The sequence below is a fragment of the Haliotis rufescens genome, unplaced genomic scaffold (assembly GCF_023055435.1).
Source record: "Haliotis rufescens isolate VD_foot unplaced genomic scaffold, xgHalRufe1.0.p SCAF_1, whole genome shotgun sequence".
Lineage (NCBI taxonomy): Eukaryota > Metazoa > Mollusca > Gastropoda > Lepetellida > Haliotidae > Haliotis > Haliotis rufescens.
Genome location: NW_025963779.1, coordinates 76,723,754 through 76,745,912, shown reverse-complemented (window position 1 = coordinate 76,745,912; position 22,159 = coordinate 76,723,754). Strand labels below are relative to the sequence as shown.

The window sequence follows — 22,159 nt, the reverse complement described above, 5'->3', positions numbered from 1 at the left end:
GTATCTCAGTGTGCTTGGACATAAAATCGGCATCAGTCCCCCCCCCCCCCCCCCCCCCCCCCACACACACACATGTGCATGCAAGTCACAATATAAGTGCAATAATCTTGGACGCGACGGTAAACTCCATTTCACCTCACATCACTATAGACGATTGGCCTCTTTATTTTGATTGATTCATTGATTGATTCATTGAGTCCATAAACAATACCAGTTTCATGTCTCGTGTCGTCCAACACTTGCCGCCAGTCTATGTAACCCAATTCTTCCCTGGGCCCACGTGTACTGGCACTTCTCGGTGTCACCCTGCACACGGCCCAAAGAGAACAACAACACCACAATGACCTAGTTTACACCAAAACAACTCTCCACCTCCTAACCTCGCCTCGTGCCGGGGAACGTGTAGCGAGCGATAATAACAAGGCAGTTTACCGTAGACACTACATACGTACGGCTGCAAGTATGGTCAGCTCCGGCTCTGCTGCAACTTTGGCAGCCATAACTCTATTGGCGGGACTGTTGATGTTTAATACATCTCTGATACTGGTGTGTATCACTGTATTACTAATTCTGTGGCTGTCAACGCGGCGTCTCCCCGGTCTTCCCCCCGGCCCCCCTCTTCTGCCACTGGTGGGCAACATTTTTCAAATGGATGCCGATCCCCGAGTGACTTTCAGCAAACTGCGACGTCAATACGGCGACATCTTCAGCGTGTACATCTTCAATGAGCCAGTTATTGTCCTGAGCGGGTACAGCGCCATCAAAGAGGCCCTTGTCAAGAATGGTGACGTTTTCTCAGAAAGACCAAAATCGTTTATTACGGAGTTTTTTGCACGAGGCAAAGGTATGTGAAATGGTATTTTGTGATCTTTTTCTCATTGCGCTTGGAATAGGAGGTTAACAACGGGAGAGGCCAGCTCGTTGTCAGTATAATGTTTCTGAATGGTGTATCCATGTTAAACTGCCGCATGGTATGTCAGTAGGCTAGTACTATAAAATCGGCAAAAGTCCGGACGAGTACAAGCAGCCAAATTACACACGTGCATACAAGTGACAATATGAGTGAAATAATCTTCAGCGCGACATTTCACCTCACCTTACTTTCACCATTTCAGGGGTAGCGGGGACCTCAGGTGCCCACTGGAAAGAACAAAGAAAATTTGCTTTAACAACACTCAGAGATTTTGGGATGGGGAGGTCCCTGCTGGAGGCCAAAATACACGACGAGTTGACGGTCTTCTTGAAAGCAATTGAGGACAAGGATGGACTTGCCTTTGACTGTAAACGACTCGTGCACAACGCCGTGGCCAATATCATATGCGCTGTTTGTTTGGGGAAGCAATTCGAATATACTGATCCGAGGTTTGTAAAGTTCTTAAAATCTACAGATATAATCTTGGCGACACTCGGGGCAGCAAACATCCTGAACATGTTTCCAATTGTGAGATTTATCCCAGGAGACTTTTTCAAATTTAAAAAACTTATGCAAAATATTGCTATAGTAGAAAAGGGTGAAATTGAAAAAGATGTTGAGGAACATTTCAATAATTACGACGAAGACAATGTGGACGATTTCATCACAGCTTACATCAAGGAAATGAAACTCCGTGGGAGCGACGAGACGTTTGATAGTAAGTTGACAAAGAACTATCTTAATAACACCATACTCCATGATTATATGGAATTATATTTACATTTGAGGTTAAGCCTAAATTGGATAGAGTGTCTGCCCGGAGAGCGGAAGGTCGTGGGTTCGATTCCCGGCCGCGTCATACCAAAAGACGTTAGAGGTGGTATCTCAGTGGGCAAGCACTATGAAAACGGCATTAGTCCGGACTAGAACACACACACACACACACACACACACACACACACACACACACACACACACACACACACACACACACACACACACACACACACACACACACACACACCAAAAAAACACGTGTAAATGCAAACATTTTGAACGCGACGTTAAACCCCATTTCACCTCATCTTGAATTAAAATACAATATCAATGTTAAGCAGAAACAATGTGCTTACGCAAACATATTTCTTGTAGAGAAAATATATTTCTGAAAGGAGTAAACCTGTTTCTATGCTGATGATCGTTTTGCCGTTCTCTCGTGCATCAATTGACTATTCCAGTTATGTCTGGCCCAAAAAAAATCGACTGAGTATCCACTGTATGCTGCCTTTCTGCTGATTGTCATGTTTTTTTGTTCTGTTAGGAGGTCACCTGGTGAAAACGGTGAGAGATTTATTCATAGCTGGAACTGAGACAACAGCGACCACAATCCGTTGGACTCTTCTTTACTTCCTGCACAACCCGGAAGTACAGGAGAAGTGTTTCAGGGAGATACAAGAACACATCGGCGAAAGTAGAAAACCTAGTATGAAGGACAAGACCGATCTTCCCTACGTCGAAGCCACCATCAGCGAGGTCCATAGATGCTCAACCATAGCCCCACTTGCAGTTCCTCACGGTGTACTCCACAACGTCCAGTTTCGGGGCTACACGTTCCCCAAGGGCGTGACTGTCGTACCAAATTTGGAGTCGGTACTGCATGATCCAACTGTGTGGGGTGATCCACAAAACTTCAGACCCGAGCGATTTCTAGATGACCAAGGGAAGTACCTGAAGAGAGATGAGTTCATCCCCTTCTCTATGGGTAATTATGCAGTTACATTTCACACAAACCATGCTGTAACATTTCTTCACATTACCGGTCGACAAATATCAAAGGTAAAGCTTATCTCATCATGAACTGGCAACACTCGTATATGATAACTTTGAGACAGGCAACAATGACACTACTTCAGATTGATTTGCGCTATCTCACTAACTCATTCATCTTCAGGTCGCAGAGTGTGTCTTGGAGAGTCCTTGGCCCGTATGGAGTTGTTCCTGTTCTTGGTGGCCATGATACAGAAGTTCCAGTTCCTCCCAGACGATGGACCGTTAACACCTTTGAAAGGAGTACTTGGCATTACCAATGCAGCTCCCACCTTTACGATTCGGGCTGTACCAAGGGCCATGTGTAAATGATATCCCAGATCAGTTGAAGCCCTTCAAGGCTTTCCAGATAAAAACATTAAAACATAAACATGTTTTGACAAACGAGTGATTTCTTTTCACATAAATGTGCGTACACGTCTTCTTATATGCTTGTGTATATAGGCTTAAGTACATTTCATAAGAAGAACTAGAACGCGTCGTCAGTAAACATGTATATTATCAGAGGATGCTTTTGAATGTATTAACAATAACCGCTGTCCGAATGGGTCTCCTTATGCAATATTTATTTGTTGTATGTTAATTCAACCAATTTCTTCTTAAGTAGATTTTATAGCGATTTATAGCGATCAGCATGTCCGATGTCCGTCTGTTATCTGGAGCAACACCCTTGCTTTTCGGATCAGTCTCGTGGTGCACTGATGCCTTTTGATGATTTTGGATTTTAATTTTTTTTTTTATGTTTTCATGACAAGTTGGACTTAAACTGAAAATGAGGGTGGTGCTCGTTTCCTCGTTTTATGGAGAGATTGACTCTCAGAAGCAGTGTTCAGTCCTTCTCACGGATGTCCAATGTTGGACTCTTGTTAAAAAAAGTGTAAGCGGTCGGTGTTTATTGAAACCATCACATCAAAAGGGAGTATTTGTTACCACCATAAATGTTTCAGACAAAAGAATATTTCCTTAAGTCATCGATCAATTAGTGAGGTCTTAGAAATATTTCGTTACATATTTAAGCCAGAAGAAATCTGCAATTTTGATGATTCCTGCCTGACTCCATTAGAGTGAGGCCTGAGAATCCACGATGGGATACTGTAGTCTAATGTTGCGCACACTTCAATCATTGTTCGGGTTGTGGAGCAGGGCATGTCCATTAGTGTTTGCAGAGTTTGTGACAATGTTTGTCCACAAAACTGATATAAATTCGGATACATGCTGATACATTTTGGGGGGCACGGGTGGCCCAGTCGTCTAAGACGCCACGATTCGCTGTGCAGAGTTGCGTCCCTTAGGCACGCCGGAAACCTATGATTGTGGGTTCGAATCTCGGTTCGCCCCGATTATGTTTCTAGGTTTTTCAGCACCATACCCGTACTCGAGGGTTTCACCGAAATGGGAAACGTCTAAGACCTGCATCACTTCGGGCTTCCCTCCCACATTAAGCTGACACGCCGCGATATAACTGTAATACTGTTAAAAGCGGCGTTAAACCCAACTCACTCACTCACTAATACATTTTGGGTGTCATTGTTAGTGTGAGTGATGCTTATTTGGGAGGACCTATTGAGGATGGCTTCTATCATGCTGTGGTGACTTAGACCTCTGTGTCATTTTTTCTCCTCCTCAAACACATACCAGCACAGTCTAGTGTATATCTGAAAGGGTGCCATCTGCTCTTAACTGCGAAGTACCGATACTTATCTATTCTATTTATGACAAACACCTGACAACAATGAGTGTTGTTACTGTGCCAATCTCATTAAAATCAGATCATAGTTCTCGCTACAGCTAAACAAAGATCTGAGGACATCCCATACGGGTCACGTCAGACCGACCTTGCGCCAACTTGGACCGACCAATGGAATGACCAATCAGAAGGCAGCTTTCTCGTGCTTTACGGCACTATTTTCAATTGGCGACCACGCTTCGAAACATATTTTGGCAAATTCTCGATTACAAATTTGAAACCTGAACAAAAGAACATTCTAGAAAGGCTAACAGGTGGTCTAGATTGTATGGATTCAGTCGTTAAACCCGTAACTATCGTTCGGGGTTAAAGTCTTCGAGGATGCATGATTAGAAATCACATTCCGACTGTCACTTTCATAATCGATGCTCTGATTGGTCGGATGAAAGGTCGTTCTGACGTGACCCCTAATGGGATGTCCCCGGATCTTTGTTTAGCGGTAGCGAGAACTGAGGTCTGATTTTTATTAGATTGTTACTGTGTCAGTCAGCTATTGGGACAACGTCACCTTGACATGAGTGTCTTGGTGGTAATGTTATATTATCATGTCAGATTTGTAAAAAAAATTGTTTGTTTTTTAAAGCCGCATTCTGCAATATATCCTTTTATTTGTTGTATGTTCATTCAACCAGTTTCAGCCATATGAGGTCGGTCTGTAAACCAAGTCTGCACCTGACAATCTAGTGACTGACATAATTATTCACCGCAGTTGGGATACGATGACATGCATCAACCAAGTCAGCGAGCCTGATCACCCGATCCCGTTAGTCGCCTCTTACAAATCGATTTCTGAAGACCAATGCTAACCCGATCCCGGTAATCGACTCTTACGACAAGCATGGGTTGGTGAAAAACATATTCTCACCCGAATCTTCACATTTCGTCCTGTGAGTACAAGACCGGGGTAACATGTCCAGGTAAAACAGTTCACGCAACTGTGAATTTCCAGTATTGAAACATGCAGGTTTAGAGGTCGATGTATGTTTTAAATATGCGAGTAGCGGATGTTAACACGTGGATGTAGAGGTCGATGTATGTTTAAATAATGGATGTAGTAGATGTAAACACGCGGATTTAGAGGTCGATGTATGTTTAAATAATGGATGTAGTAGATGTAAACACGCGGATGTAGAGGTCGATATATGTATTAACTAATGCGTGTATTGGATGTAAACACGTGGATTTAGAGGTCGATGTATGTATTAAATAATGAGTGTAGTGGATGTAAACACGCGGATGTTGAGGTCGATGTATGTATTAAATAATGCGTGCAGTGGATGTAAACACGCGGATGTAGAGGTCGATGTATGTTTAAATAATGGATGTAGTAGATGTAAACACGCGGATGTTGAGGTCGATGTATGTTTAAATAATGGATGTAGTGGATGTAAACACGTGGATTTAGAGGTCGATGTATGTTTTAAATAATGCGTGTAGTGGATGTAAACACGTGGATGTAGAGGTCGATGTATGTTTAAATAATGGATGTAGTAGATGTAAACACGCGGATGTTGAGGTCGATGTATGTTTAAATAATGGATGTAGTGGATGTAAACACGTGGATTTAGAGGTCGATGTATGTTTTAAATAATGCGTGTAGTGGATGTAAACACGCGGATGTTGAGGTTGATGTATGTATTAAATAATGCGTGTAGTGGATGTAAACACGTGGATGTAGAGGTCGATGTATGTATTAAATAATGCGTGTAGTGGATATAAACACGTGGTGTCAAGTGTCCGATTCCTACTATGTCATAAGTATGTGCTTGCTTTTGTATCCCTATCAAATAATGATGATACCAGGTGTTCGCGAATACAATTTATAAATGGATACATGGAAGTAATGTTACATATGTTTCACACTCCGCATTTCTTGTTATCAGTGCCTCTCGTTTATATATTAAGGTATATTATTTGTGTCAAAATGTATACAGCAGTCACCATATAATTGTGCAAGTTTGAAGTTTTAGCACGTAATGCACCTGCAAGATTCACGCATTATATAGAATACGTGTTACGACTGCTATAACTGAAGTGTTTTATAAACCGTCTAAATCCAAGCAATACCAGGAAAACAAAACAAAAATTCGTGATTCCTTATGGTGAAACAATAGCTTAGCGGTATACAATGAATTTGAAGACAACGTTTGAGGGAAAGACCACGTGCAGCAAGCAAACTGAACACCCTTTCATGACCGACCCTGAGTGTGTACAATATAACCAAATCCGACAGACATTTTTCATCTCTCTTAAAAGACGTAGAACAAATCTGAAACAACTTTGATCAACAATTTTATGTCTCTTACACACTATCTATGAACTATAGATAACGGGTGTAAAATATATTTTGCCTGCGAACATGTGCTTGAAAACGATATTCATAAAATCAATGTGACACCTGCTGAGGAATATATGGCACAAGTCAAAATAAGAAATTGCACCGGACACAATTTTTACTACCGATGCGTCAAATCTCCTCTATATGTCTACCATAAAACCTTTTGAAATCAAGGCTGAGGCTTTGAATGTGTAAGGGGGCACGGGTGGCCCAGTCGTCTAAGGCGCCGCGATTCTGTGTGCAGAGTTGCGACCCTTTGGCACGCCAGCAACCTATGATTGTGGGTTCGAATCCCGGTTCGCCCCGATTATGTTTCTAGGTTTGTCAGCACCATACCCGTGCTCGTGGGTTTCACCGAAGTGGTAAACGTCTTAGACATGCATCACTTCGGGCTTTCCTCCCACATTAAGCTGGCACATCATGACTTTCACCGGTAAAGTAGGTCACAACAGGCCCCGTACTGAGTCTCAAAGGTCATCTCTCTTTCTCTCTCTCTCTGTGTGTCTGTCTGTCTGTCTGTCTCTCCAGGCCCAGGAAATCCCTGTGGATAAAAGATATTTGTCACAATACTCCTATACGAGATTTGAAAACTACGAAATACCAGGTTGCGCCGGGATTCAGGAGAACACTTAAAAAAGTTAAAAGGATATATCTCATCCATACATGTAACTCTATTTATGAAATCCTTACATCTGGCAAATATTCCTAATGAATAGAATGTTGTAAAGCTATAATCTGCCAGTAACACAAAAAAGGTTCAAAAAGATACTTTAACAATTACAAAGGAGTTTCTTAACTGAACGTTTTATGTGTCACAGAATGTGTGATTGCCAAATATACTTGTAAAGCCAAGTATACATACACAGAGTAATGGCTTAAATATTTCCGGGGATGATATCTCTTTTCAACCAATAAAAATGAAGCACACATTCTCTTTCATTTTACAATGTGTTAAACCAGGACAGTCGAAGCAAGACATTAGATATTGTTTCCGAACTGACACTGCTCTTATACTGAACTGAAATTTGCTTTGATTTAACATGGCTGCCATGTCTAGTTGCCGAATAAATGTAGGTTATCTCGCTGATGCTTTTTGTAGCCCAGTGCACCACAGTGTGCCCTCGAACTGACGTCTACTCGGAATCGTTTGGGGCAACAATGCAGTTTACCGGGCGCAGCCCGAGCTCTACCATCCGCTCAATTACCGCGCTATAGTGCCACCGCTGTCTCGTTAAACCGTTACCGTGCCTCACGCTCTGGTGACTCTCGCTTCACGATCCAACACCCGTTTTCGGTCTTAGGAAAACTTACACATCTTTACAATCAAACACCCGTTCTCGGTCTTAGGGAAACTTACACATCTTTACGATCAAACACCCGTTCTCAGTCTTAGGGAAACTTACACAACTTTACGATCGGAAGGGTGGGAACCATAGAAGAGAAAATACAGCAAGAACTGGATAAACTTTTGAAAGCATTTGAGGATGAAGGTTCGAATGAGTTTGATTGTAAACGACTTGTCCACAATGCTACGTCTAATATCGTTTCTGACCTTTGTTTCGGAAAGCATTATGAATACAATGACCCACGATTCATCAGGCTGCTAGACGCAGTAGAGGAGATGTTTACTGATTTAGGAGCTGCTAACGTTTTGGATGTGTTTCCAGCTGTGAGATTTCTACCGGGAGATTTCTTTAACTATAAACGCCTTATGAGAAACATCCAAATACTGGAGAAGGAAGTAGCTAAACACATTGAGGAACACGTCAACAACTACGACGAAGATGGACCCGTTGAAGACTTCACTTCCGCTTTCCTCAAAGAGGTGCGACACCGCAAGCAAAGAGACGAGACTTTTGATGGTAAAATGAATTATATATTATGAGTTAGTGTATTTATGGTATACATTTATAAGCAAATGGGAATAAATACTTTCAGTATAAAGGACGGCTTTAAAAAAACACCTGTCTTTGATGTTTTTGATTTAGTCAGAATCATACAATGTCCTTTTGGATTTCAAACTCTAAGAATTTTATCGCTTTTATTTGACAATTCTGTATCTTTTTTATAGATACAATATCTCCGATGGCACCTTTATACAAAGCATAAAGATCCATCAGTGAAAAACTTAAAAAACTGAAGAAATGAAAAAGTCATTGAATCCATCCATCGTCATACATTTTGTGCATTGTCTTAATAATTAATGCATTATCATTTCTGTTTAGAAAGTCACCTATCGATGGTTCTGACTGATATCTTCACACCCGGAACGTTTGATAATGCCAACAGCATCAAATGGTCACTACTACACCTACTGCATTACCCGGAAGTTCAGGAGAAGTGTTTCCAGGAGATCCAAGAACACGTCGGGTTCAACAGACGACCCTCCATGAAGGACAAGACCAGCCTTTCTTACGTAGAAGCCACGCTTTCAGAAGTCCTGAGACACGCAGACATGGTACCCACAGGGGTGCCACACACAGTCCCCCACGATGTCCAGTTCCATGGCTACACGTTTCCAAAGGGTGTCACTATTATTCCTATGTTGAACTCTGTGCTTCATGATCCGGCAACGTAGGGGGATCCACAAAATTTCAGACCTGAACGCTTCCTTGACCATGAAGGGAAATTCCGGAAGAGGGATGAATTAGTTGCTTTTTCTCTAGGTAAGCATCTTTTGCTGATGGTATCAACGTTTTTTGCTGCCTGACGTTTTTAATAATAATAAGCAATAGAATATTTAACGTGAGAACTCATGTATCAAACTCAATATTCAAATCTGGAAAACAGCGTTATCACTACCCTCCGCAAATGGGCACGTTAAATTGAGTTTGTTCACATTGTAGTGACCTATAAACAAGAGTCCTATAAGGATTGGTTGGTTGTTTTTTGTTTAATGTCAGTAGTTTCTGAGAAAAGTTGTCCCTATTGCACACACTATGCACATAGACATTACCATGTTAACCGAGACAATATAGTCGACCATCATTCGTTTTCTTCATGTATTACAACATGAACTAATAATGTATGAAACATACATGTGTAGTCAAAACCCACAACTCTGCTAAACAAAAGATATGTCATTCGTGTACATCATTTAATGATCTTTCCTCGTGTTTAATCTGGTTTGCAGGACGCCGAGCATGTCCTGGGGAGTCACTAGGCCGCATGGAACTGTTCCTGGTTCTTACCACATTGATTCAGAGGTTCAAGTTCGTCCCTCCGAGTGGAACGCTGCAACCACTGATAGGAATAATGGGCATTGCCAATAATGCTCCCCCTTTCAAGTGCAAAGCCATTCCAAGGAACATTTGAGAGGATAGCCACTGTTTTAGAATGGTTACATTGCTTAGCACCTTATGGTTCCATGTGAAACGAATTTTGGTTTTATTTGAGAAATTTGAGATGTCCAAATGCCAACTTTGTAGTTTATCTGCGTGTAAGTACAATATAGCATTATATGATAAAACATTTGTCATAACGATGGTCATGATAACAATGTCAATCATCAATGTATATTTCAGTATAAGAGCAGTGTCAGTTCGGAAACAATATCTGTCTTGCTTCGACTGTACTGGTTTAACACATTGTAAAATGAAAGAGAATGTGTGCTCCATTTTTATTGGTTTAAAAGAGATATCATCCCCGGAAATATTTAAGCCATTACTCTGTGTATGTATACTTGGCTCTACAAGTATATTTGGCAATCACACATTCTGTGACACATAAAACGTTCAGTTAAGAAACTCCTTTGTAATTGTAAAAGTGGCTTTTTGAACCTTTTTTGTGTTACGGGCAGATTATAGCTTTACATCATTCTATTCATTAGGAAATTTGCCAGATGTGAGGATTTTATTAAATAGAGTTACATGTATGGATGAGATATATCCTTTTTAACTTTTTTAAGTGTCCTCCTGAAATCCCGTCGCAACCTGGTATTTCGTAGTTTTCAAATCTCGTATAGGAGTATTGTGACAAATATCTTTTATCCACAGGGATTTCCTGGGCCTGGTTCTCGCAAGATTTCGGAAATTAAAACCTTTTACTATCTTTCTCTTGCCTCTTGTATCTTGGCATGTAATAACTTAATATAGAGAAAAGTAAATGTTATGAAGTAGTTTAACTTCCAGGAGAGAGAGAGAGAGACAGAGAGAGACAGAGAGAGAGAGAGAGAGAGAGAGACAGACAGACAGAGAGAGACAGACATACAGACAGTCAGACAGACAGACAGACAGACAGACAGACAGACAGACAGAGAGAGAGACAGACACACAGAGAGAGAGAGAGACAGACAGACAGACAGACAGAGAGAGAGAGAGAGAGTGAGAGAGAGAGAGAGAGAGAGAGAGAGAGAGAGAGAGAGAGAGAGAGAGAGAGAGAGAAAGAGAGATGACCTTTGAGACTCAGTACGGGGCCTGTTGTGACCTACTTTACCAGTAAAAGTCATGATACAAAGCCCAGGGTTGTGCTCGAGTAAAATACACTGGGTCACCTGATGTGTACCCCGGTAATACAAACAAGTGTCCCGAGTCGCGGTGTGCGCTCAGAAAAAGCACTAACTACAGTCCACACATTCGGGGGTGGTTGGGGGGTGGAGGGGTGGAGGAGATAAAATTATGTAAATATGTCGCATTTTCAACACCCAGAGTGCAGTTCAGTTGCATCTGAATAAAGCATGTTATACCCATTTTGACGTAAAAACACGTTTGTTTCACCTAAATAACGCTCACGCAATGTCACGGATTGGTGAAAATCGACGTCTAGGCCCAGTGGATATGTTGCAAATAGGAATGGTGCAAAACGAAGTTACCATACGTTATGGTTTTCATTGAAAAACAATATCATCTTTTTGAAGACGTTATCTGCAAAAGGGCAACGCTCATGTTTGTTTGTTTGTTGTTTAACGCCGCACTCAGCAATATTCAAGCTATATATGACGGCGGTCCGTAAATATTCGAGTCTGGACAATCCGTTGAGTGACATCGTGAGCATCGATCAAAGGAATTGGGACATAATAACATGCATCAACAAAGTCAGCGAGCCTGACCACCCGATCCCGTTAGTCTACTCTTACGACAAGCATGGCTTACTGAAGACCAATTCTAACCAAGATCTTCACTGGGGCTCACATGTACTAGTCAAATAACTGGTCTGGCATGAAATTATTGTCAATCAGTTGGGAGTAAAGTGATTCATATACCATGTCCTGTTTCAGCTATGTGACGACGGTCGATAAATAATCGAGTCTGGATCAGACAAACTAGTGATTGACATCATGAGCATCGATACACGCAATTGAGATGCGATTGACATGCCTCAACAAAGTCAGCGAGCCTGACCACCTGATCCCGTTAGCCGCCTCTTACGACAAGCATAGTCGCCTTTTACGGCAAGCATGGGTTGCTGAAGACCTATTCTACCCCGGATCTTCACAGGTCGGCAACACTCATGACTTGCCACAGGCCGGTCATCCACATGTGACATCACGTCAAAAAGACAATTATATTCGGTTGGTGCATCTACGGAATCGACACCAAACTGCCACAACTAGGACCATCCAAGGGTTGAAACGAATTATTGGCTGAACCGTACGTAACCGGTTGAGGGAACATAACATCTGGCCCCGACATTGAGCTAAACGCCCAATTTTGCTTCCGCATCACCGTCAGGCACGCCTGGTGTAAAACAGCATCTGAGGTTCAGAAGACAAGAATGGACCAATATTCTGTTCACAGACGAAGCAGGTTTCATCTGGACAGCGTCCAGGATAACATTTTAGCGACGTTCGCGTTGCTAAAAATCGTCAGTTTGGGGGTCGAAGTGTGATGGTATGGGGTGGCATCACAACTCATGAGAGAACACAACTCATCATTGAATGCCGTACGCTACCGGGGCGACATTGTTCAACATGATGTTCTACCCTTTGTGCAAATATATATTCAATAAATGTTTCTGAGTTGTTTCAGTGTATATCGTACTTATTTAATCCCTTGTGAAACGTCCATGGAGGTTTACGAGTACGTTACACGATAATTCATGCATTGTAAATTTATTGAAAGTGTTACTTTTCGTTTAACGGTACTTTGTAACATGCATGGAATCTGTTTAAAAAAGACATCAAATGCATCTGCTCCCAGCCAGCTGCCATCCGAGATCTGACAGCCCAACATGAAAAGTTTGTGGTTGTTCCCACTGTCAAGGAACATAAAGGAACATAATATCAATAGGACTGTCGTCATCGTTTCCCGGATCTCAATGCGTATGTCAATCACTGGATTGTCTGGTCCAGACTCGCCCGGCACCATATATCTAAGATATTGCGTTAAACAGCGTTAACCAACGTTAAACAGCTTGAAACAGCGTTAAACAGCAAACAAACAATTTACTTGACGTTTCACATTCTCCAAGAACCATGTTAAATTATGTCGAAATGTTTGATTTTTCAACTTTGTATATCACTGTCCCACACGGCAAACTTAACGAAAAACTTAATTCCATTTTCTATTAACGTTGTGACCATGAATATATTTATACGGCGATATTTTGCCTCCTAGTTGTGAATTAAATAAAATATCTGGTTTTGCAAATGTAGTTAAAAAACATCTTGTCGCTCACGCACGCACGCACGCACGCACGCAAGCACGCACGCACGCACGCACAATATCAACTTGTCGGTCCCTTAAACCTCTGTCGTCAAATGTTCAGGACAATTTGTCAAAAAAAGAAAGTATATGTCATCTGAAGTTGAATGAAAAAACAATATGTGAAATGCTTGACTTCCTCATTGATGAAACAGCTGTGTGAAATTTGGGGATAAGACATAATGGGCACCAATTGTGATCCCCTCCTTAATGATCTATTTCGTAATAATGCATATGGATCGGAATATCTAAATCAGTTCAGATTGGCAAACTCAAAACAAGGGAGTTTAACTTAAGCTCCAGGTATATCGATGATTTGATATCGTTCAAAAACCGCCTAGTTGCCAATTCCTTCCACTGATTTACAAACCTGAACTAGAAATAAAAGAGACCAGTGTAAATTTCATCTGCTTCATATTTATATTTCGGCAAAAAGATTCAGTTAGTGACAACAACTATTCAAAAGACAAGGGGTATGACAAGAGGGATGACTTCAATTTCCTTTTATGTCGAGCAATGTTCCTGCAGCTCCACAACTTTTTAGGTACAGGAGAGCATATTCTTACTACGAATATATCAAAGAGCGTCATACGACTCCTGATCAAAACTTGTTTGACCAGGGTTGCAACATGCAAGGCCTTGGCGTGTCCTTGACGTGGATGTCTTTTCAAAATTTGACACATCAGAAACAAAAAAGAAGTGTGATGAAATTCCCTATTTTGACTTGTACCATATGTTCCCGTGTTTTTTCAAATGAACAATTGACTTGCCTTTGCATGTGTGTGTGCCGGATGCCAACTGTGAGGCACAATACGCTGACCTTTTCGCGAACAGCTGTATCATCACTATTTGATCATAACCACATGCTTCTGATATGGTCGGAATCGTACACTGGGCTCTGGTTTTACCAGATTTCCTTTGATTATGCAAATGGTTTTGTCACTTTTATCAAGATACCTTGAATTCTAATGTTTCTCGTCGACATTTCGTTATAATCATGACAGTAGTGATAGGACATGTCGGCACTTGATTCGGAGACAGGCTGTATCCGCGAAGCAGCAGAACCTATGCAGTGTTACCACCACGCTTGCATAGTCACGTTACAGAAACCGAGGTCAACTCCTGGGTATCCCGCACACAGCATATGCAACGTCATGTTTTTCATTGACAAGAAACCGTCAGACAACGTTTCCAATTAATTTGTAAGGAATAAGACAGCCAAGAAATCATGTCATCACTGACTCACGTCTTTTTGTGACATTTGTATGGCTTGGTATTTGGAGGTGTTCCGACCTCATACCTTTGATCAGGAGAAGCACACGTTAAGTCACTGTCATGTCAGATTTGTTAGTTTATTTGTTTGTTTTTTAACGCTGCATTCTGCAATATTCCGGCCATTCCAGGTCGGTCTGTAAATAAGCAAATCTGAATCTGACAAACCAGTGATTGCGTTCATTCAACCAATTTCAGCCATATGAGGTCGGTCTGTAAACCAAGTCTGCACCTGACAATCCAGTGATTGACATAATTATTCACCGCAGTTGGGATACGATGACATGCATCAACCAAGTCAGCGAGTCTGATCACCCGACCCTGTTAGTCACCTCTTACGAATCAATTTCTGAAGACCAATTCTAGTCCGATCCCGTTAATCGACTCTTACGACAAGCATGGGTTGGTGAAAAACAATTATTCTAACTCGGATCTTTACATTTCGTCATGTGAGTACAAGACCGGGGTAAAATGTCCAGGTAAAAACAGTTCACGCAACTGTGAATTTCCAGTATTGAAACATGCAGATTTAGAGGTATGTTTAAATAATGCGTGAATGAATGTAAACACGTGGATTTAGAGGTCGATGTATGTTTTAAATAATGCGTAAGGTGAATGTAAACACGTGGATGTAGAGGTCAATGTATGTTTAAATAATACATGTAGTGGATGTTAACACGTGAATGTAGAGGTCGATGTATGATTAGATAATGCGTGAAGTGAATGTAAACACGTGGATGTAGAGGTCGATGTATGTTTAAAAAATGCGTGAAGTGAATGTAAACACGTGGATGTACAGGTCGATTTTTGTTTAAAAAATGCGTGAAGTGAATGTAAATACGTTGATGAACATGTCGATGTATGTTTTAAATCATGCGTGAAGTGAATGTTAACACGTGGATGTAGAGGTCGATGTATGTTTAGGTAATACGTGAAGTGAATGTAATTACGTGGATTTAGTGGTCGATGTATGTTTTAAATAATGCGTGAAGTGAATATAAATACGTTGATGTAGAGGTCGATGTATGTTTTAAATAATGCGTGAAGTGGATGTAAACACGTGGATGTAGAGGTCGATGTATGTTTGAATAATACATGTACTTGATGTTAACACGTGGATTAAGAGGTCGATGGATGTTTTAAATAATGCGTGTAGTTGATGTAAACATGTGGATGTAGAGGTCGATGTATTTTTTACAAAATGCGTGAAGTGAATGTAAACACGTTGATGTGGAGGTCGATGTATGTTTAAGAAATGCGTGAAGTGAATGTAAACACATGGATGTACAGGTCGATGTATGTTTTAAATAATGCGTGTAGCTGATGTAAACACGTGGATTTAGAGGTCGATGTATGTTTTAAATCATTGGTGAAGTGAATGTAAATACGTGGATGTGGAGGTCGATGTATGTTTAAATGATGCGTGTAGTTGATGTAAACACTGGGATTTAGAGGTCGATGTATGTTTTAAATAATGCGTGAAGTGAATGTAAACACGTGGATGTAGAGATCGATGTATGTTTATAAAAATACGTGAAGTGAATGTAAACACGTGGATGTAGAGGTCGATGTATGTTTAGGTAATGCGTGAAGTGAATGTAAATACATCTGCTTTTGGAGTTGGAAAACTGTTGCCGCAATATCTCAAGAACTAATTGCTGGATTATCTTCATATATGATACTATGGTGTATATACAGACACCGCAGACACCAGTCGGTTTTGGTGACCTTGACCCCATTTTCAAGGTCACAGCAGGCAAATCTGCTTTTGGAGTTGGAAAACGGTGTTGCCGCAATATCTCAAGAACTAATCGCTGGATTGTCTACATATTTGGTACTATGGTATATATACAGGCGGGGGACATTTCGTCAATTTGTGACAAATACTTGGTTGTTTTTTTTTGTTTTTTTTATGTTTTCATGACAAGTTGGACTTAAACTGAAAATGAGGGTGGTGCTCGTTTCCTCGTTTCATGGACAGATTGACTATCATTGTTCAGTCCTTCTCACGGATGTCCTATGTTGGACTCTTGTTACAAAAAGTGTAAGCGGTCGGTGTTTATTGAAACCATCACATCAAAAAGGTGTATTTGTTACCACCATAAATGTTTCAGACAAAAGAATATTTCCTTAAGTCATCGATCAATTAGTGATGTCTTAGAAATATTTCGTTACATATTTAAGCCAGAAGAAATCTCCAATTTTGATGATTCCTTCCTGACTCCATTAGAGTGAGGCCTGAGAATCCACGGTGGAATACTGTAGTCTAATGTTGCGCACACTTCAATCATTGTTCGGGTTGTGGAGCAGGGCATGTCCATTGGTGTTTGCAGAGTTTGAGACAATGTTTGTCCACAAAACTGATAGAAATTCGGATACATGCTGATACATTTTGGGGGACACGGACGGCCCAGTCGTCTAAGGCGCCACGATTCGCTGTGCAGAGTTGCGTCCCTTAGGCACGCCAGAAACCTATGATTGTGGGTTCGAATCTCGGTTCGCCCCGATTATGTTTCTAGGTTTGTCAACACCATACCCGTGCTCGTGGGTTTCACCGAAATGGGAAACGTCTAAGACCTGCACCACTTGGGGCTTCCCTCCCACATTAAGCTGACACGCCGCGATATAACTGGAATACTGTTAAAAGCGGCGTTAAACCCAACTCACTCACTCACTGATACATTTTGGGTGTCATTGTTAGTGTGAGTGATGCTTATTTGGGAGGACCTGTTGAGGATGGCTTTTATCAAACACATACCAGCACAGTCTAGTGTATATCTGAATGGGTGCCGTCTGCTCTTAACTGCGAAGTACCGATACTTATCTATTCTATTTATGACAAACACCTAACAACAATGAGTGTTGTAACTGTGCCAATCTCATTAAAATCAGATATTAGTTCTCGCTACAGCTAAACAAAGATCTGAGGACATCCCATTACGGGTCACGTCAGACCGACCTTGCGCCAACTTGGACCGACCAATGGAATGACCAATCAGAAGGAAGCTTTCTCGTGCTTTACGGCACTAATTTCAAATTGGCGACCACGCTTCGAAACATATTATGGCAAATTCTCGATAACAAATTTGAAACCTGAACAAAAGAACATTCTGGAATGGCTAACAGATGGTCTAGATTGTATGGATTCAGTCGTTAAACCCGTAACTATCATTCCGGGTTAAAGTCTTCGAGGTTGCATGATTAGAAATCACATTCCGACTGTCACTTTCATAATCTGGTAAGCGATGCTCTGATTGGTCGGATGAAAGGTCGTTTAGACGTGACCCCTAATGGGATGTCCTCAGATCTTTGTTTAGCGGTAGCGAGAACTGAGGTCTGATTTTAATGAGATTGTTACTGTGCCGTCTTCTTGTCAGTCAACTATTGGGACAACGTCACCTTGACATGAGTGTCTTGGTGGTAATGTAATATAATCATGTCAGATTTGTAATTTTGTTTTTTGTTTTTTTAAAGCCGCATTCTGCAATATATCCTTTTATTTGTTGTATGTTCATTCAACCAATTTCAGCCATATGAGGTCGGTCTGTAAACCAAGTCTGCACCTGACAATCCAGTGATTGGCATAATTATTCACCGCAGTTGGTACGATGACATGCAAGTCAGCGAGCCTGATCACCCGATCCCGTTAGTCGCCTCTTACAAATCGATTTCTGAAGACCAATGCTAGTCCGATCCCAGTAATCGACTCTTACGACAAGCATGGGTTGGTGAAAAACATATTCTCACCCGAATCTTCACATTTCGTCCTGTGAGTACAAGACCGGGGTAACATGTCCAGGTAAAAACAGTTCACGCAACTGTGAATTTCCAGTATTGAAACATGCAGATTTAGACGTCGATATATGTTTTAAATATGCGAGTAGCGATTGTAAACACGTGGATTTAGAGGTCGATGTATGTATTAAATAATGCGTGCAGTGGATGTAAACACGTGGATCTAGAGGTCGATGTATATATTAGATAATGCGTGCAGTGGATGTAAACACGTGGATGTAGAGGTCGATGTATGTATTAAATAATGGGTGTAGTGGATGTAAACACGCGGATTTAGAGGTCGATGTATGTATTAAATCATGCGTGTAGTGGATGTAAACACGTGGATTAGAGGTCGATGTATGTATTATATAATGCGTGTAGTGGATGTAAACACGTGGATGTAGAGGTCGATGTATGTATTAAATAATGCGTGTAATGAATATAAACACGTGGTGTCAAGTGCCTGATTCCTACTATGCCATAAGCATGTGCTTGCTTTTGTATCCCTATCAAATAATGATGATACCAGGTGTTCGCGAATACAATTTATAAATGGATACATGGAAGTAATGTTACATATGTTTCACACTCCGCATTTCTTGTTATCAGTGCCTCTCGTTTATATATTAAGGTATATTATTTGTGTCAAAATGTATACAGCAGTCACCATATAATTGTGCAAGTTTGGAGTTTTAGCACGCAATGCACCTGCAAGATTCACGCATTATATAGAATACGTGTTACGTCTGCTATAACTGAAGTGTTTTATAAACCGTCTAAATCTAAGCAATACCAAAAAAAAAAGAAAGGTTCGGGATATCTTATAGTGAAACAATAGCTTGGCGGTATACAATGAGTTTGAAGACAACGTTTGAGGGAAAGACCACGTGCAGCAAGCAAACTGAACACCCCTTCATGACCGACCCTGAGTGTGTACAACATAACCAAATCTGACCGATTACTTTTCATCTCTCTCAAAAGCCGTAGAACAAATCTGAAACAACTTTGATCAACAATTTTATGTCTCTTACACACTATCTATGAACTATAGGAAACGGGTGTAAAATATATTTTGCCTGCGAACATGTGCTTGAAAACGATATTCATAAAATCAATGTGACACCTGCTGAGGAATATATGGCACAAGTCAAAATAAGAAATTGCACCGGACACAATTTTTACTACCGATGCGTCAAATCTCTTCTATATGTCTACCACAAAACCTTTTGAAATCAAGGCTGAGGCTTTGAATGTGTAACCATAGACGTATTGTGAGGAGGGCCTGGACCAAATACATTGGAAGAAACATTCCTGTACCGCCACATGTTACATTTGTCCTAAACCTGTGGCCGCAAAAAGAAAACGCTGCAAGGTATCAGAGTATTAGAGTGAGTGAGTATGGTTTTACGCCGCTTTTAGCAATATTCCAGCAATATCACGGCGGGGGACACCAGAAATGGGCTTCACACATTGTACCCATGTCGGGAATCGAACTCGGGTCTTCGGCGTGACGAGCGAACGCTTTAACCACTAGGCTACCCGACCGCCCCCAACTGTATTAGAAGAGTGACCTTTAAGGGGGAAAACTGTTTTTCAAACTGTTGTAAAACACTTTCTAAACAAATGTAACATTGCAAATAAGCTTGCCTTATTTGTATCCGATTCACCAGCTGCACGGAAACTATAAACCATATTGGTGCACTTAATAGCCACCCCAGCACCACCAACAACACGAATGACACCGTTGTGGGGATATCGTGTACAGCAGTTGGGGCAGGCAGACGATAAACTTTGTGAAATTATCACATTTTATGTCGAGAAGACGCTTGGCCATACAGACGAGTTGGGAATACTCTGGCTACTGAAGACAACAATTTATAAGGCTATTGCCAATAGGTATACATACACTATATCATTTTGTGACTCATTATTAAATATTTATGCCTTAGAAGATATCCACAGCATATAAATAACTTGCGTGGTTTATCTTGTTCTGAAAACACCAAACCTCCAACACATGCTTCATACACATAATTCATTATTGCAATCTCACTAAATTGTAGAGCCGCCAGAATGATAAAGACACCTGATCATCAGCAGGAACCTAACATTTGAATTTGATGTGCGTGTGTAGCATGTTGCAGGCAGTAAAATTGAGAGAGGACTTTGATATCTGGACCCCTCCCGTTTATAAATGCTGGATCCGCCCTTGATAACCCTTGTCACGAACTTACCCTTGCTCAGTGTTGACACAGCGCGAACGATATCTTTATGCTAGCGAATGAGGTTAAAATGGGGATTGCCTAAATTAAATGTGCAGTGTGTGACTTTTCTTTCCAGCGTGAGCAAATTGGATCAGGGGCTGCAAGCATGTTTGCAACAGAAGTGAATGTGACCTAATTCTAAGCTGACAGCTCTCCCCGACTCTGGCTTGCATTTTTTAACCCTTTTTCAAATGTCAGCTGGGAATACGACAGCAGGCAGATTGCACAATGCCAATTGGTTCAGCTACTCGCCTGGCTTGTACAGAACGGGGTCGGTTGTCAGTCAAAGGGCCGTTAGAATATGGAAACCTATAAGGGACAGAATGAAGTCATGATCAGGAGCAGTTCACATAATGGTCACAGTGGTTTATACCTGATATCTCTGGTGATATGAGCTCAAACGCATTGTATTTGGGTTAAATACATGCAGAAAGGAGCTATGCATTACCTTGTAATGTAAGAGGTGGATGTGGTGCTTAGTAACAGTAGAAGTCATTCAGAGACAATACATGGGAGTGGAGCACCAAGGCAATACAGTAAACTACGGTTATAACGAACTCAAAGGGACTACTAATTTTAGTTCGTTATAACAGTAGTTCGTTATAAGCATATATATAGCATAACTACAGCATACAGTCGGGACTAAAAAGTTAGTTCGTTATATCCGTTAGTTCGTTATAAGCGTGTTCGTTATAACCGTAGTTTACTGTAGTATGATCAGGTCGGGAAACTGAGTGAGTGAGTATGGTTTTACGCCGCTTTTAGCAATATTCGAGCAATATCATGGCGGGGGACACCAGAAATGGGCTTCACACATTGTACCCATGTCGGGAATCGAACCCGGGTCTTCGGCGTGACGAGCGAACGCTTTAACCACTAGGCTACCCGACCGCCTCAGGTCGGTAAACTGACTCAGACAGGTTGCTAATCATGTCAACAGTGTCCCTTATCTGTGCCTGGATATGAGGGATCCAGGATTCTTCCCTAGGATCTGTTTCAGCTCCATACCCGTTTGATTGTTTCACCAAAGTGGTAAACGCCTACGACTTGTTTCATTTTCGTATCCCTGCTTCATATCATGCCGTAATGTAGCAAATATTTACATTTAATATGTGCAAATAATGTGTCCTGCAAAAAACTGATGATAGCTAGCAAGTTAGTTTTAGGACATCTTCCTTTGCAGTTGACGGCAGTGCTCCCTACCTCACAAACACATCACTGATACTGACGATTGCATAGAAATGGATTCATGACTCAATTTGAAATTCTGTAGGAAGCATAGTACTCGATTATTCACTGCACACCAAGCTGTTTGTCCACAAATCACAGATATATGTTTGGGAAACTACTGAAAAAGACCCTTATCCAGTTCAGCAAATG

The 22,159-nt window shown here is 41.2% G+C and overlaps 2 protein-coding genes across 2 annotated transcripts; both read left to right on the top strand.

The window, feature by feature from the left end:
* Window positions 1–340: 340 nt before the first annotated feature.
* On the top strand, window positions 341–3,302 carry LOC124147838 (cytochrome P450 2U1-like). The gene is made up of 4 exons (XM_046518630.2): window positions 341–844; window positions 1,116–1,631; window positions 2,235–2,675; window positions 2,865–3,302. Exons 1-4 carry the CDS (start codon window positions 463–465, stop codon window positions 3,050–3,052), a joined length of 1,527 nt encoding a protein of 508 aa, XP_046374586.2. The 5' UTR covers window positions 341–462; the 3' UTR covers window positions 3,053–3,302.
* A 4,844-nt stretch (window positions 3,303–8,146) lies between these two features.
* LOC124118469 (cytochrome P450 2C3-like) lies at window positions 8,147–10,844 on the top strand. The gene is made up of 3 exons (XM_046480581.2): window positions 8,147–8,687; window positions 9,051–9,491; window positions 9,959–10,844. The coding sequence occupies exons 1-2, from the start codon at window positions 8,447–8,449 to the stop codon at window positions 9,401–9,403; spliced, it is 594 nt and encodes a 197-aa protein (XP_046336537.2). The 5' UTR covers window positions 8,147–8,446; the 3' UTR covers window positions 9,404–9,491; window positions 9,959–10,844.
* The last annotated feature ends 11,315 nt before the right edge of the window (window positions 10,845–22,159 follow it).